At 39.8% G+C, this 23,045-nt stretch overlaps 2 protein-coding genes across 2 annotated transcripts in view; both read right to left on the bottom strand.

The window, feature by feature from the left end:
* Positions 1–9,188, bottom strand: part of LRRD1 (leucine rich repeats and death domain containing 1) — a 17,701-nt gene extending 8,513 nt beyond the window's left edge. The window contains exons 1-2 of the mRNA XM_026649322.1: positions 6,897–9,188; positions 4,866–5,064 (exon numbers count right to left, since the gene is read on the bottom strand). Of these exons, the coding sequence (XP_026505107.1) occupies positions 4,866–5,064; positions 6,897–9,188 (2,491 nt within the window). The remainder of the gene's footprint in view (positions 1–4,865; positions 5,065–6,896) is intronic.
* Positions 9,189–19,538: 10,350 nt separating this feature from the next.
* Positions 19,539–23,045, bottom strand: part of KRIT1 (KRIT1 ankyrin repeat containing) — a 52,810-nt gene continuing 49,303 nt past the window's right edge. The window contains exons 16-18 of the mRNA XM_024219029.3: positions 22,602–22,808; positions 22,152–22,268; positions 19,539–19,646 (exon numbers count right to left, since the gene is read on the bottom strand). Coding sequence (XP_024074797.1) covers positions 19,578–19,646; positions 22,152–22,268; positions 22,602–22,808 — 393 coding nt within the window. The 3' untranslated portion in view covers positions 19,539–19,577. The remainder of the gene's footprint in view (positions 19,647–22,151; positions 22,269–22,601; positions 22,809–23,045) is intronic.

Genomic DNA, 23,045 nt, shown 5'->3' with positions numbered 1-23,045 from the left:
GTTTGGCTTTTCGGCAATTCCCCCCGGACGGGGGTTTGATTGCCGAAAAGCCGGACATGTCCGGGAAAAACCGGACGTATGGTAACCCTAGACTACTTAGGCACCTGAAAACGCGAGTTTTTGTGCAGATAACGACTTAGAAATTAGCTGAGAGAAGCACTGTATTTAATTAGTATGTAAAGAAAGAAAAAAATATATATAAACACCAATTAAAGTCATATTTTAAGTTTATATGTAAATTTAGAACAATCAGGAGATAATACAGCAAGATTTTCCCAATCCCAAGCCTTGAGGTATCAGTTTTGGAGCCTTAACACAGCTATCACAAACACGAGCTTGATACTGTGTACATTAGTTGCGATAAATAAATATAATACAATCTTCTTACTTTCTCTAACAGACACACTCTGTGTTACTGCCATTATCTATTCTATTTTAGTCAACTGTTTTTCACTCCACTAAAAACATATTTACTTAATTTTAACATAGGTGATTAATCTTTCTTTTATTAAGAATATGATTTTATTTTTCTAATTATTTTGACATTTATGTTTACCAATCACAATCATGTACCTGACTCAATAACATTTGACTCCATCATTTCTATTGGTATCACACTTGGAACCACATTTAATTTCGTACAAATTTTAAGTTATTTTATAATTAAAAATACAATTTGAAAATAAGTAGAGCTGTCAAGCAATTAAAAAAAATTAATCGCGCAATAAAAAAATTAATTGTGATTAATCGCACTGTTAATAATACAATTTATTTAAATATTTTTGGATGTTTTCTACATTTTCAAATATATTGATTTCAATTACAACACAGAATACAAAGTGTACGGTACTCACTTTATATTTATTTTTTATTACAAATATTTGCACTGTAAAAAACAAAACAAATTGTATTTTTCAATTCACCTAATACAAGAACTCTAGTGCAATCTCTTTATTGTGAAAGTTGAACTTACAAATGTAGAATTATGTACAAAAAAACTGTATTCAAAAATAAAACAATGTAAAACTTTAGCGCCTACAAGTCCGCTGAGTCCTACTTCAGCCAATCGCTCAAACAAACAAGTTTGGTTACAATTTGCTGGAGATAATGCTGCCCGCTTCTTGTTTACAATGTCACCTGAAAGTGAGAACAGTCGTTCGCATGGCACTGTTGTAGCCGGGGTTGCAAGATATTTACGTGCCAGATGCACTAAAGATTCATATGTCCCTTCATGCTTCAACCACCATTCCAGAAGATATGCATCCATGCTGATGACGGGTTCTGCTCGATAATGATCCAAAGCAGAGCGGACCAACCCATATTCATTTTCATAATCTGAGTCAGATGCCACCAGCAGAAGGTTGATTTTCTTTTTTGGTGGTTCAGCTTCTGTAGTTTCCGCATCAGATTGTTGCTCTTTTAAGACTTCTGAAAGCATGTTCCACACTTTGTCCCTCTCAGATTTTGGACGGCACTTCAGATTCTTAAACCTTGGGTCAAGTGCTGTAGTTATCTTTAGAAATCTCACATTGGTATCTTCGTTGTGTTTTGTCAAATCTGCAGTGAAAGTGTTCTTAAAAAGGAACAACGTGTGCTCAGTCATCATCCGAGACTGCTATAACACAAAATATATGGCAGAATGCAGGTAAAACAGAGCAGGAGACATACAATTCTTCCCCAAGGAGTTCAGTCACAAATTTAATTAACACAATTTTTTTTTTAACCAGCATTAAAACCTTTTAACATAAATACCTTGCAATGCCGCCTACAAAAGTGCCATGCAAATGCCTGTTCTCACTTTCTGGTAACATTGTAAATAAGAAGAGTGCAGCATTATCTCCTGTAAATGTAAACAAACTTGTTTGTCTTAGCGATTGGCTGAACAAGAAGTAGGACTGAGTGGACTTGTAGGCTCTGAAGTTTTATATTGTTTTGTTTTTGAGTGCAGTTATGTAACAAAAAAAAATCTACGTTTGTAAGTTATACTTTCAGGACAAAAAGATTGCACTAAAGTACTTGTATGAGGTGAATTGAAAAATACTAATTCTTTTATCATTTTTACAGTGCAAATATTTGTAATAAAAATATACTTTGATTTCAATTATAACACAGAATACAATATATATGAAAATGTAGAAAAACATCCAAAATATTTAATAAATTTCAATTAGTATTCTATTGTTTAACAGTGCAATTAAAACTGTGATTAATCATGATTAATTTTTTAATTGTAATTAATTTTTGAGTTAATCGCGTGAGTTAACTGTGATTAATCGACAGCCCTACTTTATAAGTTAAAAGGAACACCCATTCAGAAACCAATAGATGTCTAGTACATGGCATAGGTGCAACTTATTCATGGGATTAAATTCTACTTACATTTGTGCAGCCAGTCTTCATTAGCTTCAGCTTCCCCATTGTCTTAATATGTACCACAGAGCACATTACAGTAGCCTGGTCTTTAGGTGACAAACGTATGGAAAACTTTAGTGAAAGCCCAAAACCAAATTAGATGGTCACAGTCATCTCACCAGGTGCAAATGGAAAGAACTGATTTTGTCCACAGCTGTTAACTGAGCAAGCACCATATTGTGAAACTCTGTTATAAATAGCAGCACTAAAGTACTTCTTTTCTTTGCTTCCCCATAACCTATTGACAATTACTTCAATTTTGTCTGGAATTATCCTCATCCAATCTATACAGAAACTGTTTGAGGCTCAGAAATGATGGAGATGTAGAGCTGGGTATCATCAGTATTCTGAAACCAGTGTAGACCAGGTCTCCTAAATAACCCTAATAATGACCTGAAATACAAGTTGTACAGGAGGGCTGACAGAGTAAATCCTGTTGTACCACACATGAGACCAACCTGGAAGCAAATAAGCAATTTGTCCCAAACTACCCTCGGGGTCCTCTTTAAAAAAAAAAAAAAAAGAGCAGAGACACTTAAGAGTTAATATATATAATCTTGCTAGGAACTAGAGTTGTGTCAACAAAACCTCTTGGCAATCATATCAAAGGCAGCAGGTAGATCTAAAAGATTCAGGATGGACACTCCTCATCTACTATTAGGAGATCACCAGCATCAGAGTTTCTGTCTCAGACCCAAGCTTAGAACTCGATTGACTGGAGACAAGGAAATCTGAGGACTCCAGTGACCACCATCATTGCCACATTACCATCTCAGTCAATGTTTCTATGAAGGGAAGACTGTGGGCAGGTCAATAGTTAGTGAGACTGTTAACATCAAAAGATGATTTCTTGAGATGAGACCTTAAAATAGCATCTACTAGCACTTGCCCCCAAGGGAGATGCTGAGACTCTCTACCAACAACAGAACCAGTGCTTCCCAAACAACCAAGAATAGGTCCTATTAATAGACTTTAGCTCTGATAGTCCTAAGTGCTTCCAGAAACTTAGGCCTGAATCCACAAAGGGACTTAGGCATTGTGACACTGAACCAGGGCCGGCTCCAGGCACCAGCCCACCAAGCTGGTGCTTGGGGCAGCACCTGGAGGGGGGCGGCGCTCCGGCCCCCGGGGAGAGTGGGGCCACGGCCGGGCTCGCCGCCTTCCCCCCGGGGCTCTGGCCGCCCTCCCCCCCGCGCCCTCCCCCCAGCCGCTGGGGCTCTGGCCGCCGGGGGGAGAGGGCGCCAGGGGAGAGCGGAGCCCCCGCCGGGGCTCGCTGCCCTCCTCCCAGGGCTCCGGCCGCCCTCCCCCCCCGGCGCCCTCCCCCCGGCCGCCAGGGGGAGAGCGGAGCCCCCGCCGGGGCTCGCTGCCCTCCCCCCGGGGCTCCGGCCGCCCTACCCCCCCGCCCGCGGGGGGGGGGCGCGGCCAGAGGCTTTTTTGCCTGGGGGGGCAAAAAAGCCAGAGCCGGCCCTGCACTGAACTTTTAGTTGTCTAGAAAACCACAGAAACAGCACTGTGATCTATAAAGCCTGAGGTAGTCAGAGCAGAACTGGTGGTGTCCTATATCCCAAGTTGAATACCCTAACCACTGGGTTAAAGGGAAAGCCTCCTTTACACACACACACACACACACGTTTTGTGTAGATCTAGTGGCCTCTGAGCATGTTTACTAGCTAAGGCCCTGCATATGACTTAGGCAGGGGATAGCCTATCTTCCCCCAAGTCATGGATTGCCCTGGGGGCTTAGATGACAGATAGGTGTTCCAGATGCCTAAAATGGGGCAGGAATATGTATGCCCAGAGGCAGAAACATAGGCACCTAGGAAACTTTTATTGCAAAAACTTATATGCCAATGAGGTTAAGTGGCAGCCAAACAGGAGCCTGGTGGATCGCAGTGGTGCCTAGAAATGGGATTTAAGCCCCTAAGCATGAGGGCTAAGTGCCTTGTGGATACAGGTCTCAGTGAGCAAGAACAGTTGAATCTCAAGTAAATGTTTGTCCCCACAAGATATTATACTGTGAGTGTAAAGGCAGATAGCTCAGTTTGGAACCAAGTAATATTATCCACAAAATAACAGGAATTCCTCCCACCAAAAAAACAACAATCAACTCTGTAACTGACTGGAAGCCACCTAGAATAACTATTAATCCTTAATATCTGCCATCTCACATGTGTCTCATGCCTTTAATAGTCTCACATTCATATGATAGTAAAATCAGATCATGTGTGCAATTCCACAGTTAGGTCTCTGCAACAGACATGCTAGGTGATGCTAAACTTGAGAGAGGTTCTATAGTATGAAGACACCAAAGATACTGCAGCATACATGAAAAATGGGAAGTTGTATTTTCCTCTCTCCCTCAACCTGTTTGCTTAATTAATATATTTATAGACTCTGCTGGCTCAATATTTTTATGCTCGCATTCAATAATGGATGGGGCACCTGATACGTACCACTCAGATTAAGTTGTTGTAGATCACTCAATGATGTAACAGATTTGGGAAGCTGACTAATGTAATTATTATTTGCAATTAAGCTGACCAAGTGTTTCAGTTCCCCTATGCCTTCTGGAATTTCTTTTAATGCATTGTGAGATATATCCAGTTCTCTGAGGCAAGTCAGTTTAGACAGCTCCTCTGGAAGTTTAGTTAACTGGGAAATAGATAAAATAATTGCTACATTTACTCATTTATTTAGGAAATGACAGTATTTTCTTGCATAAAAAGCTGAAAAGGTAATTTTCCCTACTTATAAAATGATGTTCTGTAACTCAGTTCCACCAATAAAAACTCATAGTCTTCCATTCTGATGGATAATGATTTGTTTTCCAATAAGAATTTTGGTGATAGGCAGGGCCGGCTCAGGCTTTTTTGACGGACTTCGGCGGCAGCTGCTCTACCGCGCCACTTCATTCCTCAGTGGCAATTCGGTGGTGGGTCCTTCGCTCTGAGAGGGACCCGCCGCCGAAGACCCGGACGTGCCGCCCCTTCCCATTGGCCCCCCAAGTACCAGCTTCGTTTGCTGGTGCGTGTAGCCGGCCCTGGTGATAGGCATAGAATTGGCAGAAGAATTTTCTCTAGATAAAATAAAATAGTATTTCTATCAATGCTGATAACAATTGTATTATGGGATAGTGTCTGCATTGTTGGAACTTGGGGAGGGGAATCTTTTGATTAATTATTTGATTAATAAATGTAACTAAAGAAGTGATTTTGCCCTCTTTCAAGAAACTGAAGAACAATCACATTTTCTCTCCTTTGTTTTGTAGTCAGAATGAAAAGAAATATTTATTCTCTTCTATGCTTTTCCTTTTACAGCTGTGGGACAGTAAAATGGAATGAGTTTTCTTTTTATTTTTTTCTCTGGCAGGGATAATTGCTCTCAGTAAAGTACAGTGAATAGGATTACCATACTAATTGGAGATGGAACAGATCTGTTAGATCACCAAGTCTATTCCCCTACAAGTGAAGGATGTAGTACCCTTATAGAAGTCATATATACATATATACAAAAGAAAGGAGAGCCCTGTAAGAAACCAGATGTTGAAATACCGATTCAGCAAGTTTTGGTGACAAGAGAGATTAAAATAGCCAATATTCTTTTATGAGTGAGCTCCAGCAGTTTTTCCGCAAAGGATTGTGTGTCCTTACACTTTAAATTTATAAGTGCTGGGTTATGAGAAGGAAGGGCTTGCTTCAGAAACAATAACAATGTTGGCTTCAATTTCCATTGGTGGTAGAGTGTCACAATGCTAACTTCTCTCCATGACAACCACTCATCTGCTATTTTAGTCTGAAGAGGAAGTAGACAGATTTTTTTAGTGGAGAATTTCTTAGTTCTGCTCCTTAGCACAAAAGAAACAAGCAGTCCAGAAAATTAGACTTTAGAAGTCTGAGGCAATTTTCTCTATTATAAGTAAAATATGCTGTGTAACCATCTGTGCTGAAATGAGTGAGACTGCAGTGATAAATATTGTGGTTGTCTAAATCCTGTTTCAACACACAGAATAGAAATTGTAAGGTTTTATTCCTTTCACACAGAAGATTCCTAGAAGTGGGATTATTTGCATAATTCTGATTGGTCATTTTGCTTGTCAATATTCATCAGAATAGGAGGCCCCTGAGTCCACACTGCAGGTGCAACTGGAATAGAATATACTTAGATTATTGCTGATCAACCTGATTCAGTTTTTATCAAAATGACAAACTGAGAGATTCCCGAGTTACATAAATGTGAGGTCAGAATCAGACCTACATTACTGAGAATATTTTAATCAATTCATAACCAAAATGTTACAAAAGATATTTTCAGTCAGTAGCCAATTACATTTATGTTACATTTTAGCCCCTTTACAAACTGTTTCTGTTCTTTGCTAACTGTAGGTGCATTACAAAAACCCTTAGAAGAAATTCTACTATTAATAATTTTTCAGTACAGCAATTTGTATGTATTTTTTTTGCCTAAAGAAAACAATGTTTTCTTACCTTCAACCCGTTTATTTGGCACAACTTGAGTTTCTCCAGTGATGAAAGATGACATATTTCAGATGGAAAAGATACTAACTGGCTATTTGACAAATTTAAATCTTTGATCACTTGCAGATTACAAATATCTGAGGGAATGCACTGTATTTGATTCTCTGAAAGATCAAGTGTCTGTAAACTATTTAAAGCACACAGTTTCCTGGGAAATGAGACAAATTTGTTGTGGTATAAAAGAAGTACCTGGAGATACTTCATATTAGATACCTCTTTTGGAATGCTATTTATTTCATTTTCACTTAAATCTAAGTAAATTAGTTTTGTAAGTCTGCACAAGTGTTCAGAAAAAGAGGACAGTTTGTTTCTATTTAATTCTAGGTGCTCCAGATTTTCAATAAAAGAAATTTCAGTTATTATTTCTGAAATACAGTTTCCACTGAGGTTTAAGATTTTAAGAGCAACCAGTGCACACAATCCAACTGGAAACTGAGAAAGTTTGTTATAGCTCAAGTCGACTTTAATTATCTGCATGCAATTTTTTATTTCAACAGGAATGCACGTTAATGCATTTCCAGAAGCTTCTATAATGGAGAGGTCTTTAATACGTGATATCTGTTCATCTAGGTTATCCATTTGATTTCTACTTATGCAAAGTTCTCTTAAACGTTTAAGTCTGTGCATCCTATTAGGAAGTTGTGTTAGCTGATTGCCATGAAGAATAAGACGTTCCAGCATTGTACAATTGCAAAGATTCTCTGAAATGTTTCTGAATAAATTGTTGGCAAGACTAAGAACTCTAAGTTCTTGCAAATTCTCAACTTTGTCTGAAAGAACTTCCAACTTGTTATCATCCAGCCTGAGCTTTTGTAGTTTTGCCAGTTGAAAAAGCTGCACAGGCAGAAATATAAGTTTGTTTTGATTCATTGAAAGTGCTTGTAATCTCCTGAGCTCTTTAATGTCCTTAGGTAAACTCTGAATCAGGTTCCCCGAAATGCTGAGTTTGATTAGATTTGGAAGGTAGCAGAGGACCTTTGGGAATATTAAGATCTGATTGGAATCAAGGTTGAGTACATTCAAATTTTTCATGCTAACCATGTTTTCTGGCAGTGTTTTTAAATTATTTACAGGAAGATCTAAAATTTCCAAAGTTTCAAGGCCTTCCAAGGCAGCTGGGAATTCTTCAATGTTATTGTGACTTACAAAAAGTTGCTTAATATTTACAAGCTTTGATAACTCTTTAGGGAGACATGATAACTGGTTGTGACTGATGTTCAAAACTCTCAGTTTGTGAAGTAGAGAAATTTCAGTGGGCAATGCTATCAATCCATTTCCTTCAATGGATAGTATTTCCAGGTTTGTCAGATTACCTAGATTTTTATGTAAAGTTTTGATTTCATTGTTGTTTAAATGCAAATATTTTAAAGTTTGTATTTCAAAAACTACTTGAGGGATTTCCCTTAGTCCTTTAGCATTTAGTTTAACCATAAATTCCCCATGTTTTACCTCATGCAATATATGTGTTGATACCTTTTCAGCTATTTCAGGATTCTCTTCTGATTGTAATTGATCTCTTTTAGCATCTCCTTCAACAACTTCTTGAGGGATTTGGTTTAGTTCTTCAGCATTTAGATCAGTTGTGATTTCATCATCCCCTGTTTCCTGTAACACACTTGTTGATAATTTTTGAAACACTTCAAGATTTTCTAGTGAGTGTAATGTGTCTTTTCCCACATCTCTTTCAGAGATCTTCTGAGAGATTTCCATCATCCCCTCAGCATTTAGATCAGCTGGGAATTCATCACTCTTTTTTTCAGGTAATACACTTGTTGAGAATACTTCAGCTATTTCAAAGTTTTCCGCTGATTGTATTTTGTCTCTTTTGGTATCTGTTTCAAAAACTTCTTGGGGGAGTTCCATCATTACATCATCACTACAATCAGCTATGTTTTCATCATCTTCTTTTTCATTTGACATACTTGTTGATAATCCTTCAATAATCTGAAAACTCTCAAATGATTGTAAGATGTCTTTACTGGCATCTGCTTCAGTAACTTCATGTGGAATTTCATTCAGTCCTTCAGTATTTAGGCCAACTATGAGTTCATCTTTTTTTTCAAGAGACCTTGCTGATGATTTTCTAGCCATGTCAAGATTCTCTATTGATTGTAATGAGTCTTTCCTAGCATCACTTTCAGAAACCTCTTGAGGGCTTTTGTTCAGTCCTTCAGTATTTAGGCCAGCTGCTACTTCATCCTCATTCTTTTCCTTCCTGCTTGTTGATAAATTTTCAGACATTGTGGGATGAATGGATCGTTGATTCCTTTCCTGTTATCTCTTCAGAAACTGAAAAATTGTGGAAACCATATGAAGCAACACGTTTAAAATTAGGGGATTGAACTAGTGATTATAATAGAATTTTATAATAGTCATGATTTTTTAATGTAAATATGCACCCATCCATTTACTTGGGCTGTTTACTGAAAACTGGATTTGGCTTTAATTCTGATATTCATTATTTCTTTAGTATAGTCCTTTGTCATCTAGATTTTCTTGACTAGAATAACAGAAAAACACAGCATCACAAACAACTCTACATTTGTTCTGTGGGTTTTCATGATGTCACCAAATCCTGGGATTAAGTTGAAAGGGAATTGAGATTTCCCTTTGTTTTTATAAAATAATTAGATTAACACATTCAGATTGACAAATAATATGAAAAGTAAAAAAGGCCATTTTTAAAAAAAAAATAGGAGGCTAATTTTAGGCTCCTTAATCCATATTTAAGCACTCAAGTGCCCTGATTTAAAAAATACTGTGCATCCAACAGGTACTGTAAACTTATTAAGGTGTCTAAATATAAATTAAGCTGCTGTTTTTTAAAATCTTGGCCAAAATGTTTACAAGAAAAACTCCAATCAGAATATCTTGATATATGTTAGAAATGTCTTATGTACTATCCTTAATATACATCTATATGGATGCATACGGATACATCACATAAAGTGATCTTCAAATAACTGAGGGTGGGATTTACAAAGGTACTGAGGCTCTTAGACCCCAGACTTAGGCACTTAAGTGTGGGGTATAGATTCCTAAATCCCAGTTTTAGGCTCCACTGCGATTCACAAAACTCCCACCAAATGCTGTAGGCACTTAAACTCACTCAGTGTCTAACTTTTTAGAGTAAAAGGTTCCGTAGGTGCCTAAATTTCTGCCTCCGAGTATGCATAATGCTGCCCCACTATATGCATTCAGATGCCTACTTCCTGCCAAAGCCCTAGAGTGAGTCACAAACCTGGGGTGGGGGAAAAGCATTCATTTCAGAAAGTGGACTGGACACGGGCTCTCCCACTCATGAGGCAGGTGCCCTAATCACCAGGCTACAGAATCATTCTCACTCTCATCTCACAGTATGAGTATTTATTCACAGTGGAAAAGCTTCAACAGAAGAGACTAAGGGAGCCCTGTGTTAGAATATCCCATAGCTCAATAGTTAGAGCATTCTCCTAGTAGACCTCTGTTCAAATTCCTTCCCCCCCCCACATCCTCCCAGTTAGAGGGGGCAACTGAATTGTTTCTGCCACATCCCAGGTGGGTGCTCTAACCACTGGATTAAAAGTCATCAGGTCAGCACTTCCACCTCCTCTGTGTGTAGAGCAAGGCAGAAACCTAACTAATTCTCACAAGAATCTATTTAGGTGCCTAAGCCACCTGACTGTAGGAGAAGGGTTCCTGTTTGTGGATCACTAGCAGAGATAGGCACCTTCGATTTAGGTGCATAACTGAATAAGAGGAGAGAAGTGAAGGACACACCCCTATTGTCAGCATCTCCCATTGGTTAGTTTAGGGGATGCCCAACCTAGTTGTGGATTAGGGTGACCAGACAGCAAGTGTGAAAAATCGGGATAGCGGGTGGGGGGTAATAGGAGTCTATATAAGAAAAAGCCCCAAATATCGGGACCGTCCCTAATCGGGACATCTGGTCACCCTATTGTGGATTGCTGTCTAAAGTGCATTCTCTCCCCATTCACTGTATAGGAGTCTTGGTGCCTAACTCAGGCTTTGTGTATCGCAATGTTGTTCCTGTGATTTCCTAGGCACCTAATAGTAAGGCGTTGCATCACAATACCTAAGTCCCTTTGTGAATCTAGCTCTGAGAACATTTAGATATAACTCATTACTCCTGACAATAAATTGGTTTTAAAATTAGTCTGGTCCTATTCTCCTAATGAAGTCAAAACGCCCATAAGAGCAGCTGCTAGATGAATCACAGTTCTCTAGTTAATATCTTACTTGATTTACATTTTTATGATAAATGGGGTATAGTTTTGGAAAGGGCTGATTTATTCCAGTATTTAGTGCTTTACACTAAGCTTTCATGAGCACACAGAAGTACAATATTCTCGTGAGGCCCATGTGCCACCCTCATTCCACAGGTGATGCTCCCAATGTCACACAAATTGGACATCCAGGGAGTCTATTTGGTCATCTAGTAAATTTGGTGGAGGCCAGCACAGGCTTGTTTCCCAAATTAGCTATCCAAAGGCTTTGTTGGGTCTAGCACTGAGTTACCAGGGGAGAGGCCATAGGCAACAACTTATTCAGATCCTGGGGGGTGCTTAACCGCTGCTGTGCCCCAGGCCTGCCCCCATTTCACCCCTTCCTCCAAGCCTCTACCCCGCCCCACCTTTTCCCGCCCCTACCTCACCTTCTTCCACCCCTCCCCCGCCTCTTCCTGACCGTGCTCTTCCTCCTATCCCCAGCGCCTCCTGCATGCGGCAGAACAGCTGATCGCAGCAGATGGGCGGCACTGGGGTGGGGTGGGTGGAGGTGCTGACCCTAAAGGCTGCCAGTGGTGCTGAGCACAGGACTGGCTCCAGGGTTTTTGCCACCCCAAGCGGCGGGGAAAAGAAAAAAAAAGCAGCGATCACACTCGCGATCGGCGGCACTCCAGTGGCAGCTCCATCGCGACGCTTTCTTCTTCGGCGGGAATTCGGCGGCAGGTGCTTCCCTCCAAGAGGGACCCGCCGCCAAATTGCCACCGAACAGCCAATGTGCCGCCCCTTCCCGTTGGCCGCCCCAAGCACCTGCTTGCTGGGCTGGTGCCTGGAGCCGGCCCTGGCTGAGCACCCATTATTTTTTTCCGTGGGTGCTAGCACCCACAAAGTCGGCTCTTCCACAGCCGGACAGTGCTCCTTGCAGGGGTGTAGGAACAATTTGTATAGTGGGGGGTGCTGAGACCCATTTAGCCAAACTGTATGGAGACCGCTTCAAGCCAGGCGGTCACCCCTAGTTCCAGCACCTGGCTCCCTGTCTGCCCCCGCGCCTGCTTTACCCTACAAACTCCCTTTTCAAGTCACTTCATCCCACACCGCCCCTAGTGCTGCCTCCTGCCCCGCCCCCGCCAGCAGGCGGCGCCCAATGCTCCCTCGTCGCCCCGCCACGGACTACGGGCCACGGCTCTGCCCCTGCCACGCGTGGGGCCGTTCAGCAGCCCCTCCCCAACACCTGGCGCGGCCCCCAACCAGGCGGGCGAGAGGCGACGCCTCGGCCCCGCTAGCCCAGGCCGCGCGCGGCCTGAGGGACGAGGAAGGGGTGGGCGGCGCGCAGCCGGGGACACACCCGCCTCCGGCGGCGGCTGCTCAGACGTGGCGTCCAGTTGCCATGACAACAGGAGAGGCGAAAGACGGTACTGCGCGGACGAGTCTAGCGCATGCGCACAGCGGCGCCGCTGAACTTCAGCCTGCAGGCCCGGGGTTCGCGGCGGGGGGAAGGGAAGGGGAGGGGACCCAAGCAGAGGCGAGCACAAAAGCGGGGAGGCGGCGGGTGCCTCCAAGGCGTCCCTCTGCCACGAGCCGCTGTATATGGGGGGGAGAGGGATTGACTCGCCACAAGGCAAAATCCAGCCACTTTTTATTGCTATTTTGCAGACTTTGGGCACCTAAAAGGAGAAATCTACGTCTCAAGTTACACTGCGGCTCCGGCCGTTTTGCGAGGTGAGAGCAGATACCTTTTGAAAGGGCCCCTGTATTGCCAGCCCCAGCTGAAATGAAGCAGGGAGCAAGGACAGAGCCACTTTTAGCAAAGAAAATCCTTGTGGGCTGTCTGCGCACAAACATAGAATCATAGAAAATCAGGGTTGGACGAGAGAGAGACCTCAGGAGGTCATCTAGTCCAACCCCCTGCTCAAAGCAAGACCAACACCAACTAAATCATCCCAGCCAGGCCTTTGTCAAGCCGGGGCTTAAAAACCTCTAAGGATGGAGTTTCCACCACCTCTCTAGGTAACCCATTCCAGGGCTTCACCACCCTCCTAGTGAAATAGTTTTTCCTAATATCCAACCTAGACCACCTCCACTGCAACTTGAGACCAGTCAGTCCCCAGCCTGTAGGGGTGCATGGGATTCTTCCTAAGTGCAGGACTCTGCACTTGTCCTTGTTGAACCTTATCAGATTTCTTTTGGCCCAATCCTCTGGACCCTATCCCTACCCTCCAGCGTATCTACTTCTCCCCCCAGCTTAGTGTCATCTGCAAACTTGCTGATGGTGCAATTAATCCCATCATCCAGATCATTAATAAAGATGTTGAACAAAACCGATCCCAGGACCAATCCCTGGGGCACTCCGCTTGATACCGGCTGCCAACTAGACATCAAGCCGTTGTTCACTACCCGATGATCCCCACAAACTAGCCAGCTTTCTATCCACCTTACAGTTCATTCATCCCATCCATACTTTTTTAACTTGCTGGCAAGAATAGTGTGGGAGACTGTATCAAAAGCTTTGCTAAAGGCAAGATATAGCACATCCACCGCTTTCCCCTTATCCACAGAGCCAGTTATCTCATCATAAAAGGCAATCAGGTTAGTCAAGCATCACTTGCCCTTGGTGAATCCACGTTGACTGTTTCTGATCACCTTCACCTTAAGAGGCAATACAGGCACAGTTCAGTATTTATTTATTTTATTTATTTTGGGGTCTCTGCTGCTGCCTGATTGGTTACTTCTGGTTTCATTTGTTGTCCAGTTGACCGGTCAGTCCGTAACTGTGGTGTTTGTATTTTTGAGGTTCTACTGAATGCTCTATCACAAGCAGAAGTTATCTTTCAGAAAGACATCCAATCTTGATTTCAAGGGTGAAGGCTTGACTACGTTGCAGTCAATGGAAATTTTGCCATTAACTTTAGTGAGGCCAGGATTTCACTCAAAGTGTTCAAATGATGGAGAATCCACCACATCTCTTGGTAAATTGTTCTAATGGTTACAAATTTTACTCATTGTTAAAAATTTGCACCTTATTTCCAGTCTGAATTTGTCTTAGGTTCAACTTCCAGTATTGAATATTGTCTTTGTCTGCTAGACTATAAAGAGCCTTCTACCATTAAATCTTTACTTTCTGTAGGCACTTATAGACTGTGATCAACTTCCCTGAACCTTATCTTGTATAAGGTACATAGGTTGAGCTGCTTAAGTCTCTCAGTGTAAGGCATGTTTTCCAGACTTCAAATCATTCTTGTAACTCTTCAGAATCTTTTAAGTTTGTCTACATCCTTTTTGAAATGTGGATACAAGAACTGGCCACAGCATTCCTATAATAGTCTTACTAATGCTGTATGCAGAGGTAATACTACCACCTTATTTCTACTAGTCATTTCTGTGGTTACATATCCAAGGATTGCATTAGTCTTCCTGGCCACAGCTGTAAGGATAAGGCCTTTTCCTGTAGTCATATTGTATGGTCTGAGGCATTTCTCTGAAGCCATGTTAGGAGCAGCAGCAGCCGCCATAAGCCAGGAAGCAGAAAGTCACATCCCCACATTCCATCTAAATTACATTAAAACAATGTACTATCAGGCTGTTAAGAAGGCGATCCTGTCCTAATAGTATCCATCACCACCAGATAAAGAAATAGATCTTAAGATGGTTAAAGAAAACTTTGTTTGATGTCATTCTGTCTGGCAAGAAATCACATATCAACAAGTTGTGGTTGTGAAATCCCTACTTCTTTATTGTTTATTGTTTTGCCTTTATGGTCCCTATTTCTCTATTGTTTACTTGTATGGTCTCTGTCTGGTTCTTTGATTGTTTCTGTCTGTTGTAACTAATTTTGCTAGGTGTAAATCAATTAAGGTGTGGAATATGATTGGTTAAAAATTTGTTTTATAAAATGTTAGGATTGGTTAGAAAGTTGTTTAGTAAAATGATTGGTTATGGTATAGCTAAGCAGAACTCAAGTTTCACTATATAAACTGTGGCCCAAAAGGAAGTTCTCTGGAACCAACTCCAGGACACAGCCCCAAGATCAGAGCTACCAGACCGCAACACTCTGCTAATGACACCATGCAGAAGCTGGAGTTCCCCAGCTGACCTGATCCTGACTGGCCATCAAAAAAAGTTCATCTGCCTTATTGGGAGTGGTGAGCATTGTATGCTTAGAGTGTGCATTCTGTTTTGGTGATTGTTAATAAATAGAGGTTAATTAGGATATTACTGTGTAAGGCTCTTTAACTGGTAAAAGATTCCGCAAACCCAGAGTGTAAGGTTATGCCCTGAGCCCTAGGAACAGGGTAAGGGTGGATGCCTAAATTAAGAGGGCTACGCCTTGAGCCCTAGGAACTGGGTAAAGGTGGGTGCCCCTAGAGCGTGTGAGTAACAGAGAATTTTGTGCAGGTAACACAGCATTGTAGTTGGAATTCATGTTCAGTTGGTTATCCATCATGACCCCTAGAGTCCTTTGCAGAGTCACTGCTTTCCAGGATACAGTTCCCCATCCTGTAAGTGTAATCATCATTTTTTGTTCTGAGATGCATGATCTTGCATTTGACAGTATTAAAATATGTGGTGTTTGAATAAGCCCAGTTTACTATGTGATTAATTACTCTCTCTATCTGACCTCCCATTATTTACCTCTCCACTAATCTGATTCATCTGCAAACTTTACCAATAATTATATATTTCTTCCAGATCATTGATAAAGATATTGGATATCATTATTATTTATTATATGTACATATTACCATAGTGCCTCGGAGACCTACTCATGGACCAGGACTCCACTGTGTTGTACAAATACAGAACAGAAAGATGTTTTTTGCCTTAAACAGCTTACAATCTAAGTATAAAACAAGATACAACAGATAAGATATAGATAGAAGGGGGAGCACGAGGAAACAATGAGACAATACTGGCCAGCATGATAAGCAGTGGTCTCTGCACACTAGCAATCTGATCAGAGGCAAGCATCGATAGCTTGACAGTGAATGAGAGATGATAAGTAGGGTGGGGATTAGCTGTAAAGGACCTTAAAAGTGAATACAAACAGCTTATATTTGATGCGATGCAGACAGGAAGCCAGTGGAACAATTCAAAGAGAAGGGTAACATGGTCAAAGCGATGGGCTAGAAAAGTGATCTTTGCAGCAGCATTCTGACTGGACATGAGAGAAGCAAGATTACACATTTGTCAAGGCTAGAGAGAAGGATGTTGCAGTAACTGAGATGCAAGATGGTGAGAGTTTTGACAAGAGTTTTAGCTGCATGCGTGGATGGAGTGGGGTCCCGCAGGGATCAGTTCTGGGTCCCGTTCTGTTCAATATCTTCATCAATGATTTAGATAAGGCATAGAGAGTACACTTATAACATTTGTAGATGATACCAAGCTGGGAGAGGTTGGAAGTGTTTTGGAGGATAGGATTAAAATTCAAAATGATCTGGACAAACTGGAGAAATGGTCTGAAGTACATAAGATGAAATTCAGTAAGGACAAATGCAAAATACTCCACTTAGGAAGGAACAATCAGTCGCACACATACAAAATGGAAAATGACTGCCTAGCAAGGAGTACTGCACAAAGGGAACTGGGGTTCATAGTGGATCACAAGCTAAATATGAGCCAACAGTGTAACACTGTTGCAAAAAAAAAAGCAAACATCATTCTGGGATGTATTAGCAGGAGTGCTGTAAGCAAGACACGAGAAGTAATTCTTCCACTCTACCCCATGCTGATTAGGTCTCAGCTGGAGTATTGTGTCCAGTGCTGGGTGCCATATTTCAGGAAAGATGTGGACAAATTGGAAAAAAATCTAGACGAGAGCAACAAAAATGATTAAAGGTCTAGAAAACATGACCTATGAGGGAAGATTGAAAAAATTGGGTTTGTTTAGTCTGGAGAAGAGAAGACCGAGGGGACATGATAACAGTTCTCAAGTACATAAAAAGTTGTTACAAGGAGGAAGGAGAAAAATTGTTCTCCTTAGCCTCTAAGGATAGGACAAGAAGCAATGGGCTTAAATTGGAGCAAGGGCGGTTTAGGTTGGACATTAGGAAAAACTTCCTGTCAGGGTGGTTAAGCACTGGAATAAATTGCTCAGGGAGGTTGTGGAATCTCCATCATTGGAGATTTTTAAGAGCAGGTTAGACAAACACCTGTCAGGAATGGTCTAGATAATATTTAGTCCTGCCATGAGTGCAGGGGACTGGACTAGATGACTTCTCACTGTCCCTTCCAGTCCTATGATTCTATGATAGGAAATAGCATATAACTGCTATTCTGTTTATATAGTTACGCTGTATTACAGATGACCAGAGGGAGGCTCCCAAACAACTTATGAATACGAGAAATAGTGGCAGAATCTAGTTCTCTGAAAATAGCATGTGTTGTGTTAAGTTACTCAATATTTATTTAGAAAGAAAAATGCATCTTTCATATTGGCTGGGATATTTAAAAGGCCATTTTTGCAAACAAGCAATTTATTAGATAGAAATAATAAATAATATATAGCAGTAAGGTTTATTAATTTTATTGTTAAATATGCAACTATGACACTTATTTGTATATACAGTTTGTAACATTATACACTTCTAGTTTTCTAACAAGTGCTTGTTATAAAAAAAATATTCTGATATTAAAGCCAAGTGATAGCTGTGCATTAATTTAGCATTTGCTGTACTATTCACTTCTGATAAAAGGCAATACAATCAATCTAGGAAGATTTACAATTAACTGCATGCCAATGAAGCTCACATAGTTTAGGTATGTCTTTAAAGAAAATTCTATAGTACAGATTTTTTCCTGCATGCATTTTAAAAAATTGCCCACAGAGTACTTTATAATTTGTTAAAATGTACTGATTTGGGGATTCAGAGAAGTTTGAATGCAAAGATGAAAGTACTGCGAAGTGCTACAGTGCCTGGCATTGAATTGTTTAACTTTCATTTTAGAGGCAAGTGCAAATATTTAACTTTACCACAAAATATAGCACATGGTTTTAGCCACACAATTCCCATTAAAGTCAGTGGGAGCTGAAGTTAAAACCCTACAGCACCCCCTTGAAAGTTCAGAGGTTAGTATAACAGGGTAGTAGTTTGTGGTATAAAGATATATTTCAGACTCCATTTGATGATTTAAAATGTTCATACGATACTGTTCATAAAAATAAACCTAATTAATATACAATAGGAAGATTAAAATATGTAGCAATTTTACTTTAATTACTGTCACGTTAAGCAAATGTACATTTGCTTGTTTAGGGCACATTCTGACAGCATCAAAGGCTGTCAGAATCTGTCCCTAAGTCTCTTTAAAATTATACAGTTTCCAGACTTCATATTTGAAAAGAAAACAATTATTCCATCATATTATATTAACAAGATCATATTAGAGCCTCCTCCTGCTCCCACTGACACTAATGAGAGCAAAATCGAATCCTTAGTAAACAGCTCTATGGATGTCCAGTTTCCATCTCTACACTGTAAATCCCCAATCCTGCAAATCTTCCACTCTATGGAGTCCCAACAAAGTCATGTAAGACATGAACATGAAAACTCAATTAATGGAAACAACTCAAGTCCCTACTGCACAAAGTATTACTCAGTCAAACCTGTTGCAATCCAGTAATTAAACTTAATATAAATTTGTTGGACTCCAGTAATTATTACATAAGCAGTAATTATGTAAACAGGTATTGCATTGCAAAGTAATTATCCACTAGTTTCAAAACATTAAATATGCTAAACATTTAATCTGATCCTGAAAAGATTTAAAAATGTATTTCCTGATAGCTGTTCTGAGGCAGTATTCTAAAATAAAACTGGTACATAAGAAAAAAAAGATTTAAACTTGAAATTAAATCAAGTCTTAACTATAAAATGTATTGAACATCAAATTAAAAACACACAGGGAAACTGACAGGATCATTCACGGGACCCTTCTAATTGAAGCGGAGAAGAATTTTACTCAATATATCTGGGAATACCTTTGGAAGTCTCTTAAGAGAGCAGGTTGCCTATTAAAGGTTGTTATTTGTACAGGTTTCACTGAATTCTACACTATCACAAGTAGATTAATAACAGATATATTAGGGATTGGTTTAAGGCACTTTGAATCCTCCATAATCTGTTAGGAACAAGAGCACACTTTATTTTACATTTTAATCTCAATATCTTTCTTCTTGTGGTTTAGCTCAAAAATTAGAATAGCTTATATTGAAGAAAATCTCTTTATAAAAATAGATATGTTATATACTTTTTAAAAAAATAACCCATGCAGCTTCTGTACAAAATCTATACAAATGTCACAACATATTTCATTCTGAGAAACTTTCATGCACATGAAAGGCTTCTATTTTAATTAAAACAAAATTACTTCTGTTTACAAAACACTGTTGCATAATCACTGTCCATCGCTGTCATTCATTTCGTTCAGAAGACATTAACTGGCTGTTTAATTTCATCAGCAGTTTTACGACAAGACCTGCCTACAAATAGGGGGGGGGAATGAAAAAGTTATATCAAGGATTTCCAGTTATCATATAAAACCCCCACAGCCTACTTAAATATACGGTAAACAAATTTATTCACCTCTGTTGCTAACACTTTAGATGATTAAAATTGAATTTTAAAAATCCAGTTCACTTGCAACTATTTATGCTGTTTGTCTTTTATTTCTCTCAGTGAAAAGAAAATCACCTTTACTTTAGTTCTTTTCACTTTCAGTCTTTTTTGCTTTCAGGTTCTCAATGGGGCAGTGTTTGAGTTGCAAACAAAGTACAGAGAAATATTTTAAAAACAGCAATTTATACTGGGATTTAAAATTAACATAGAAACATTTGTATTGCTATTATGTTTTACAAAGAGCTATTTTTTCTGGATCAAGTGTGACTTATAGTCACCTTCTAATATTATCAGTATAAGTTTTCTCAAGATTAGTGGCACCAGCCTGAATACCACAGTAGGTTGGTGTGACTGCAGCAACAAATTATTTTATAGCATAGATATATCATTTTAGGCAATGAGAGAGAAAAAGAACTGTAATTATTCCTAGCCCTCAACCTTTCTCTTGTATCTCAAGAGGCACTTATTTTTCAAGTACTGCATCAACCTTTTTCTCCTCCCCATAATATTAGATACGCAAAGGGCTGAAGCATGTAAGACACCAAAATATGTAATTTCCTCACAAAATTCTCTAACATAGCTGTATGTGGTCAAGCAAGTATTCCCAAACTGACTCCAGTCAAAGCGTTACTCAATAACAACACTACAGCACAGAGTTAATTTATTCCATCAATTGCTACACAGTAACTTTGTAACATTGCTTTCAAAGCTCTTTATTTCACCTATCCCCAAACTCTGCTACTTTTACTAATGCAATTACCAGCTCTCGTGATTTTATTGTGGGTCTCATGGTACTTAATATTTTTATTAAAACCACAACTCTTGGATTCATTTGATTAGGTGAGATACTAAGTTTAAAACTTTCATTTTAAATTTTTTTCTAACCCTCATAGTTGCAGAGAAACTTTAGATAACATGAACCCTAAAGGCTCAAATACCAGAAAGTAAATAAGAATCACCCAAATTTCTCATCATAAAATAATCTCATGATTTTTAATTCAAACATGATTTAGGGGGCCTGACACATGATGGATGAATACTTATAGAATCATAGAAATGTAGGGCTGGAGAGGCCTCAAGAAGTCATTAAGTCCAGCCTTCTGTGCTGAGGTAGGCCCTAGTAAACCTAGACCCTCCCTGGCAAGTGTTTATCCAATCTGTTCTTAAAAACCTCCAACAATGGGGATTCCAAACCTAACCTTGGAAGCCTATTCCAGTGGTTTACTGTCTTTATAGTTAGAAATTTTTTTCTAATATCTAACCTAAATTTCCCTTGCTGCAGATTAAGCCAATGAATTCTTGTCTTATTTTCAATGGACATGGAAAACAATTTATAACAGTCCTCTTTATAACAGACTTCAAATGTGTTAAGCGCTGGTATTAGGTCCCTCCTTCAAAGTTCTTTTCTCAAGACTAAACATGCCCAGTTTTTTTAACCTCTGTTCACAAATCAGGTTTTCTAAACCTTTTATCATTTTTGTGGCTCTCCTCTGGACTCTCTCCAACTTGTCCACATCTTTCCTAAACTGTGGTGCCCAGAACTGGACACAGTACTCCAGCTGAGGCCTCACGAGTGCCAAGTAGAGCAGGACAATTGCCTTACATATGATACTCCTGTTAATACACCCCAAAATGATATTAGCCTTTTTTGCAACTGCACCACACTGTTGACTGTCATTCAGTTTGTGATCCACTATAGCCACCAGACATATTACAAGTTAGCAGATTTACCATCACTGCTATGAACTTGATCTATAGACTTTGAAAGCACTTGTATATGATTCCTTTAAGCATTTAATAACTCTCCTTTTTTCTTTTTATTAATAAACCTTTATTTTTTAATTACTAAAGGATTGGCTACAAGCTGGTATTTGGTAAGATCTAAAGTATATATATTGACCTGGGGGAGTGGCTGATCCTTTTGGATTAGACAAATCTTATGTATGATGAATCTGGTTTTCAGTAACCTCTCATCATAAAGACCAGATGTCTGGGTGGTGATAGGGGGTGGATTACCTACGGGGAATGTGTTTTGGCTTCTTGTTAATCCAAGTGGAGATACAGGAGCTCACTTTTGTTACTGGCTTGGTGAACTCTAAAGTTAGAATAACCACCAGTTTTGGGGCGTGACTGCTCTGTTTTTTTAATCAGTCTGTCCTTAATGTGGCATTCTCAGCTGTGACTGATACCAGGCACAGTCACATCATAAATGCTTACTTTGCTTAAGAGCCATAGATTAGGGACTTTGTGAAAGGCTTTCTTAAAGTCCAAGTACACTATATCCACTGAATAAGCCTTACCATGTTTGTTGACTCCCTCTAGAATTCTAATAGAACTGCAGTATTTAACTACATTTTTTCAATGCTTACCTGTTTGGTATGCACTATGAAGCTCATTTTGTTTTCCAGACTATGGATTTGAAAACAGGTATCAGCATCTCCTAACTGCCACATAAAGCAACCATACTTTAGACTGATAAGCAAACCCTGCAGTGAAAAGTACAAAATGTTAAGAATATTTTCTGAACTATAATGTGAACCTTCCCCACTTTGTCTAAATAGGGTTCTGGTATGCAGTTAAGGGTACAGCATATACAATACTGAATTTTAAATAATCATCTGCCATAATACTAGGATTTCAATTTCCAAGAATTTAAAGCTGAAATTCCATATTTTTGAAGTTTTTAAACTTCACATATTGATTGTAAATGCATAGATTTTAATTCAATGCTCAGATGTGAAATAAATCACCAACACTTAGTAAACTCCCCATGCTCTTAACTTCTATGTAAACTGCCAGTAAAAACTGCTAACCCTCACCTTGGTTTCCATATTGAGGAGATGCAGTCCTTTTACATTTACTCCTACGTAGACTCTGATGACTTTATGACTGCTTGAACTTGCCTTGGTGAATACCTGTCCTGTGAAAAAAGCAGCTCCATAGGTAGGAATTTCCCAGCAATTCTGCAAGAACATGCGTTGCAGGTGATGCATCTCTTTACTTATACCTTCACTAGAGCTGAGACTCTAGAATTAAAAGAGCAAATAAGTGACAAAAGAAACTGTTTTAACAATGCACATTCTTCAAATAGGGCAAAGTGGGAACTGGTTTTCTTGAAGGGCTTTTTCTGAAAATCATCCTGAAATGATGCCACACCTGGAATAACAGCCTAATAGCAGTGTGATGGGATGTATCAAGCATTTGATGCTCCCTGTTGGGAGGCCCTGCAGCCTTCGCGCACCCCATTTGAAGAAAGTGTCCTT

The sequence above is a fragment of the Terrapene carolina genome, unplaced genomic scaffold (assembly GCF_002925995.2).
Source record: "Terrapene carolina triunguis isolate 2854851 unplaced genomic scaffold, T_m_triunguis-2.0 Scaffold84, whole genome shotgun sequence".
In the NCBI taxonomy this organism is placed as follows: Eukaryota; Metazoa; Chordata; order Testudines; family Emydidae; genus Terrapene; species Terrapene triunguis.
This window is presented reverse-complemented; position numbering and strand designations above follow the sequence as displayed.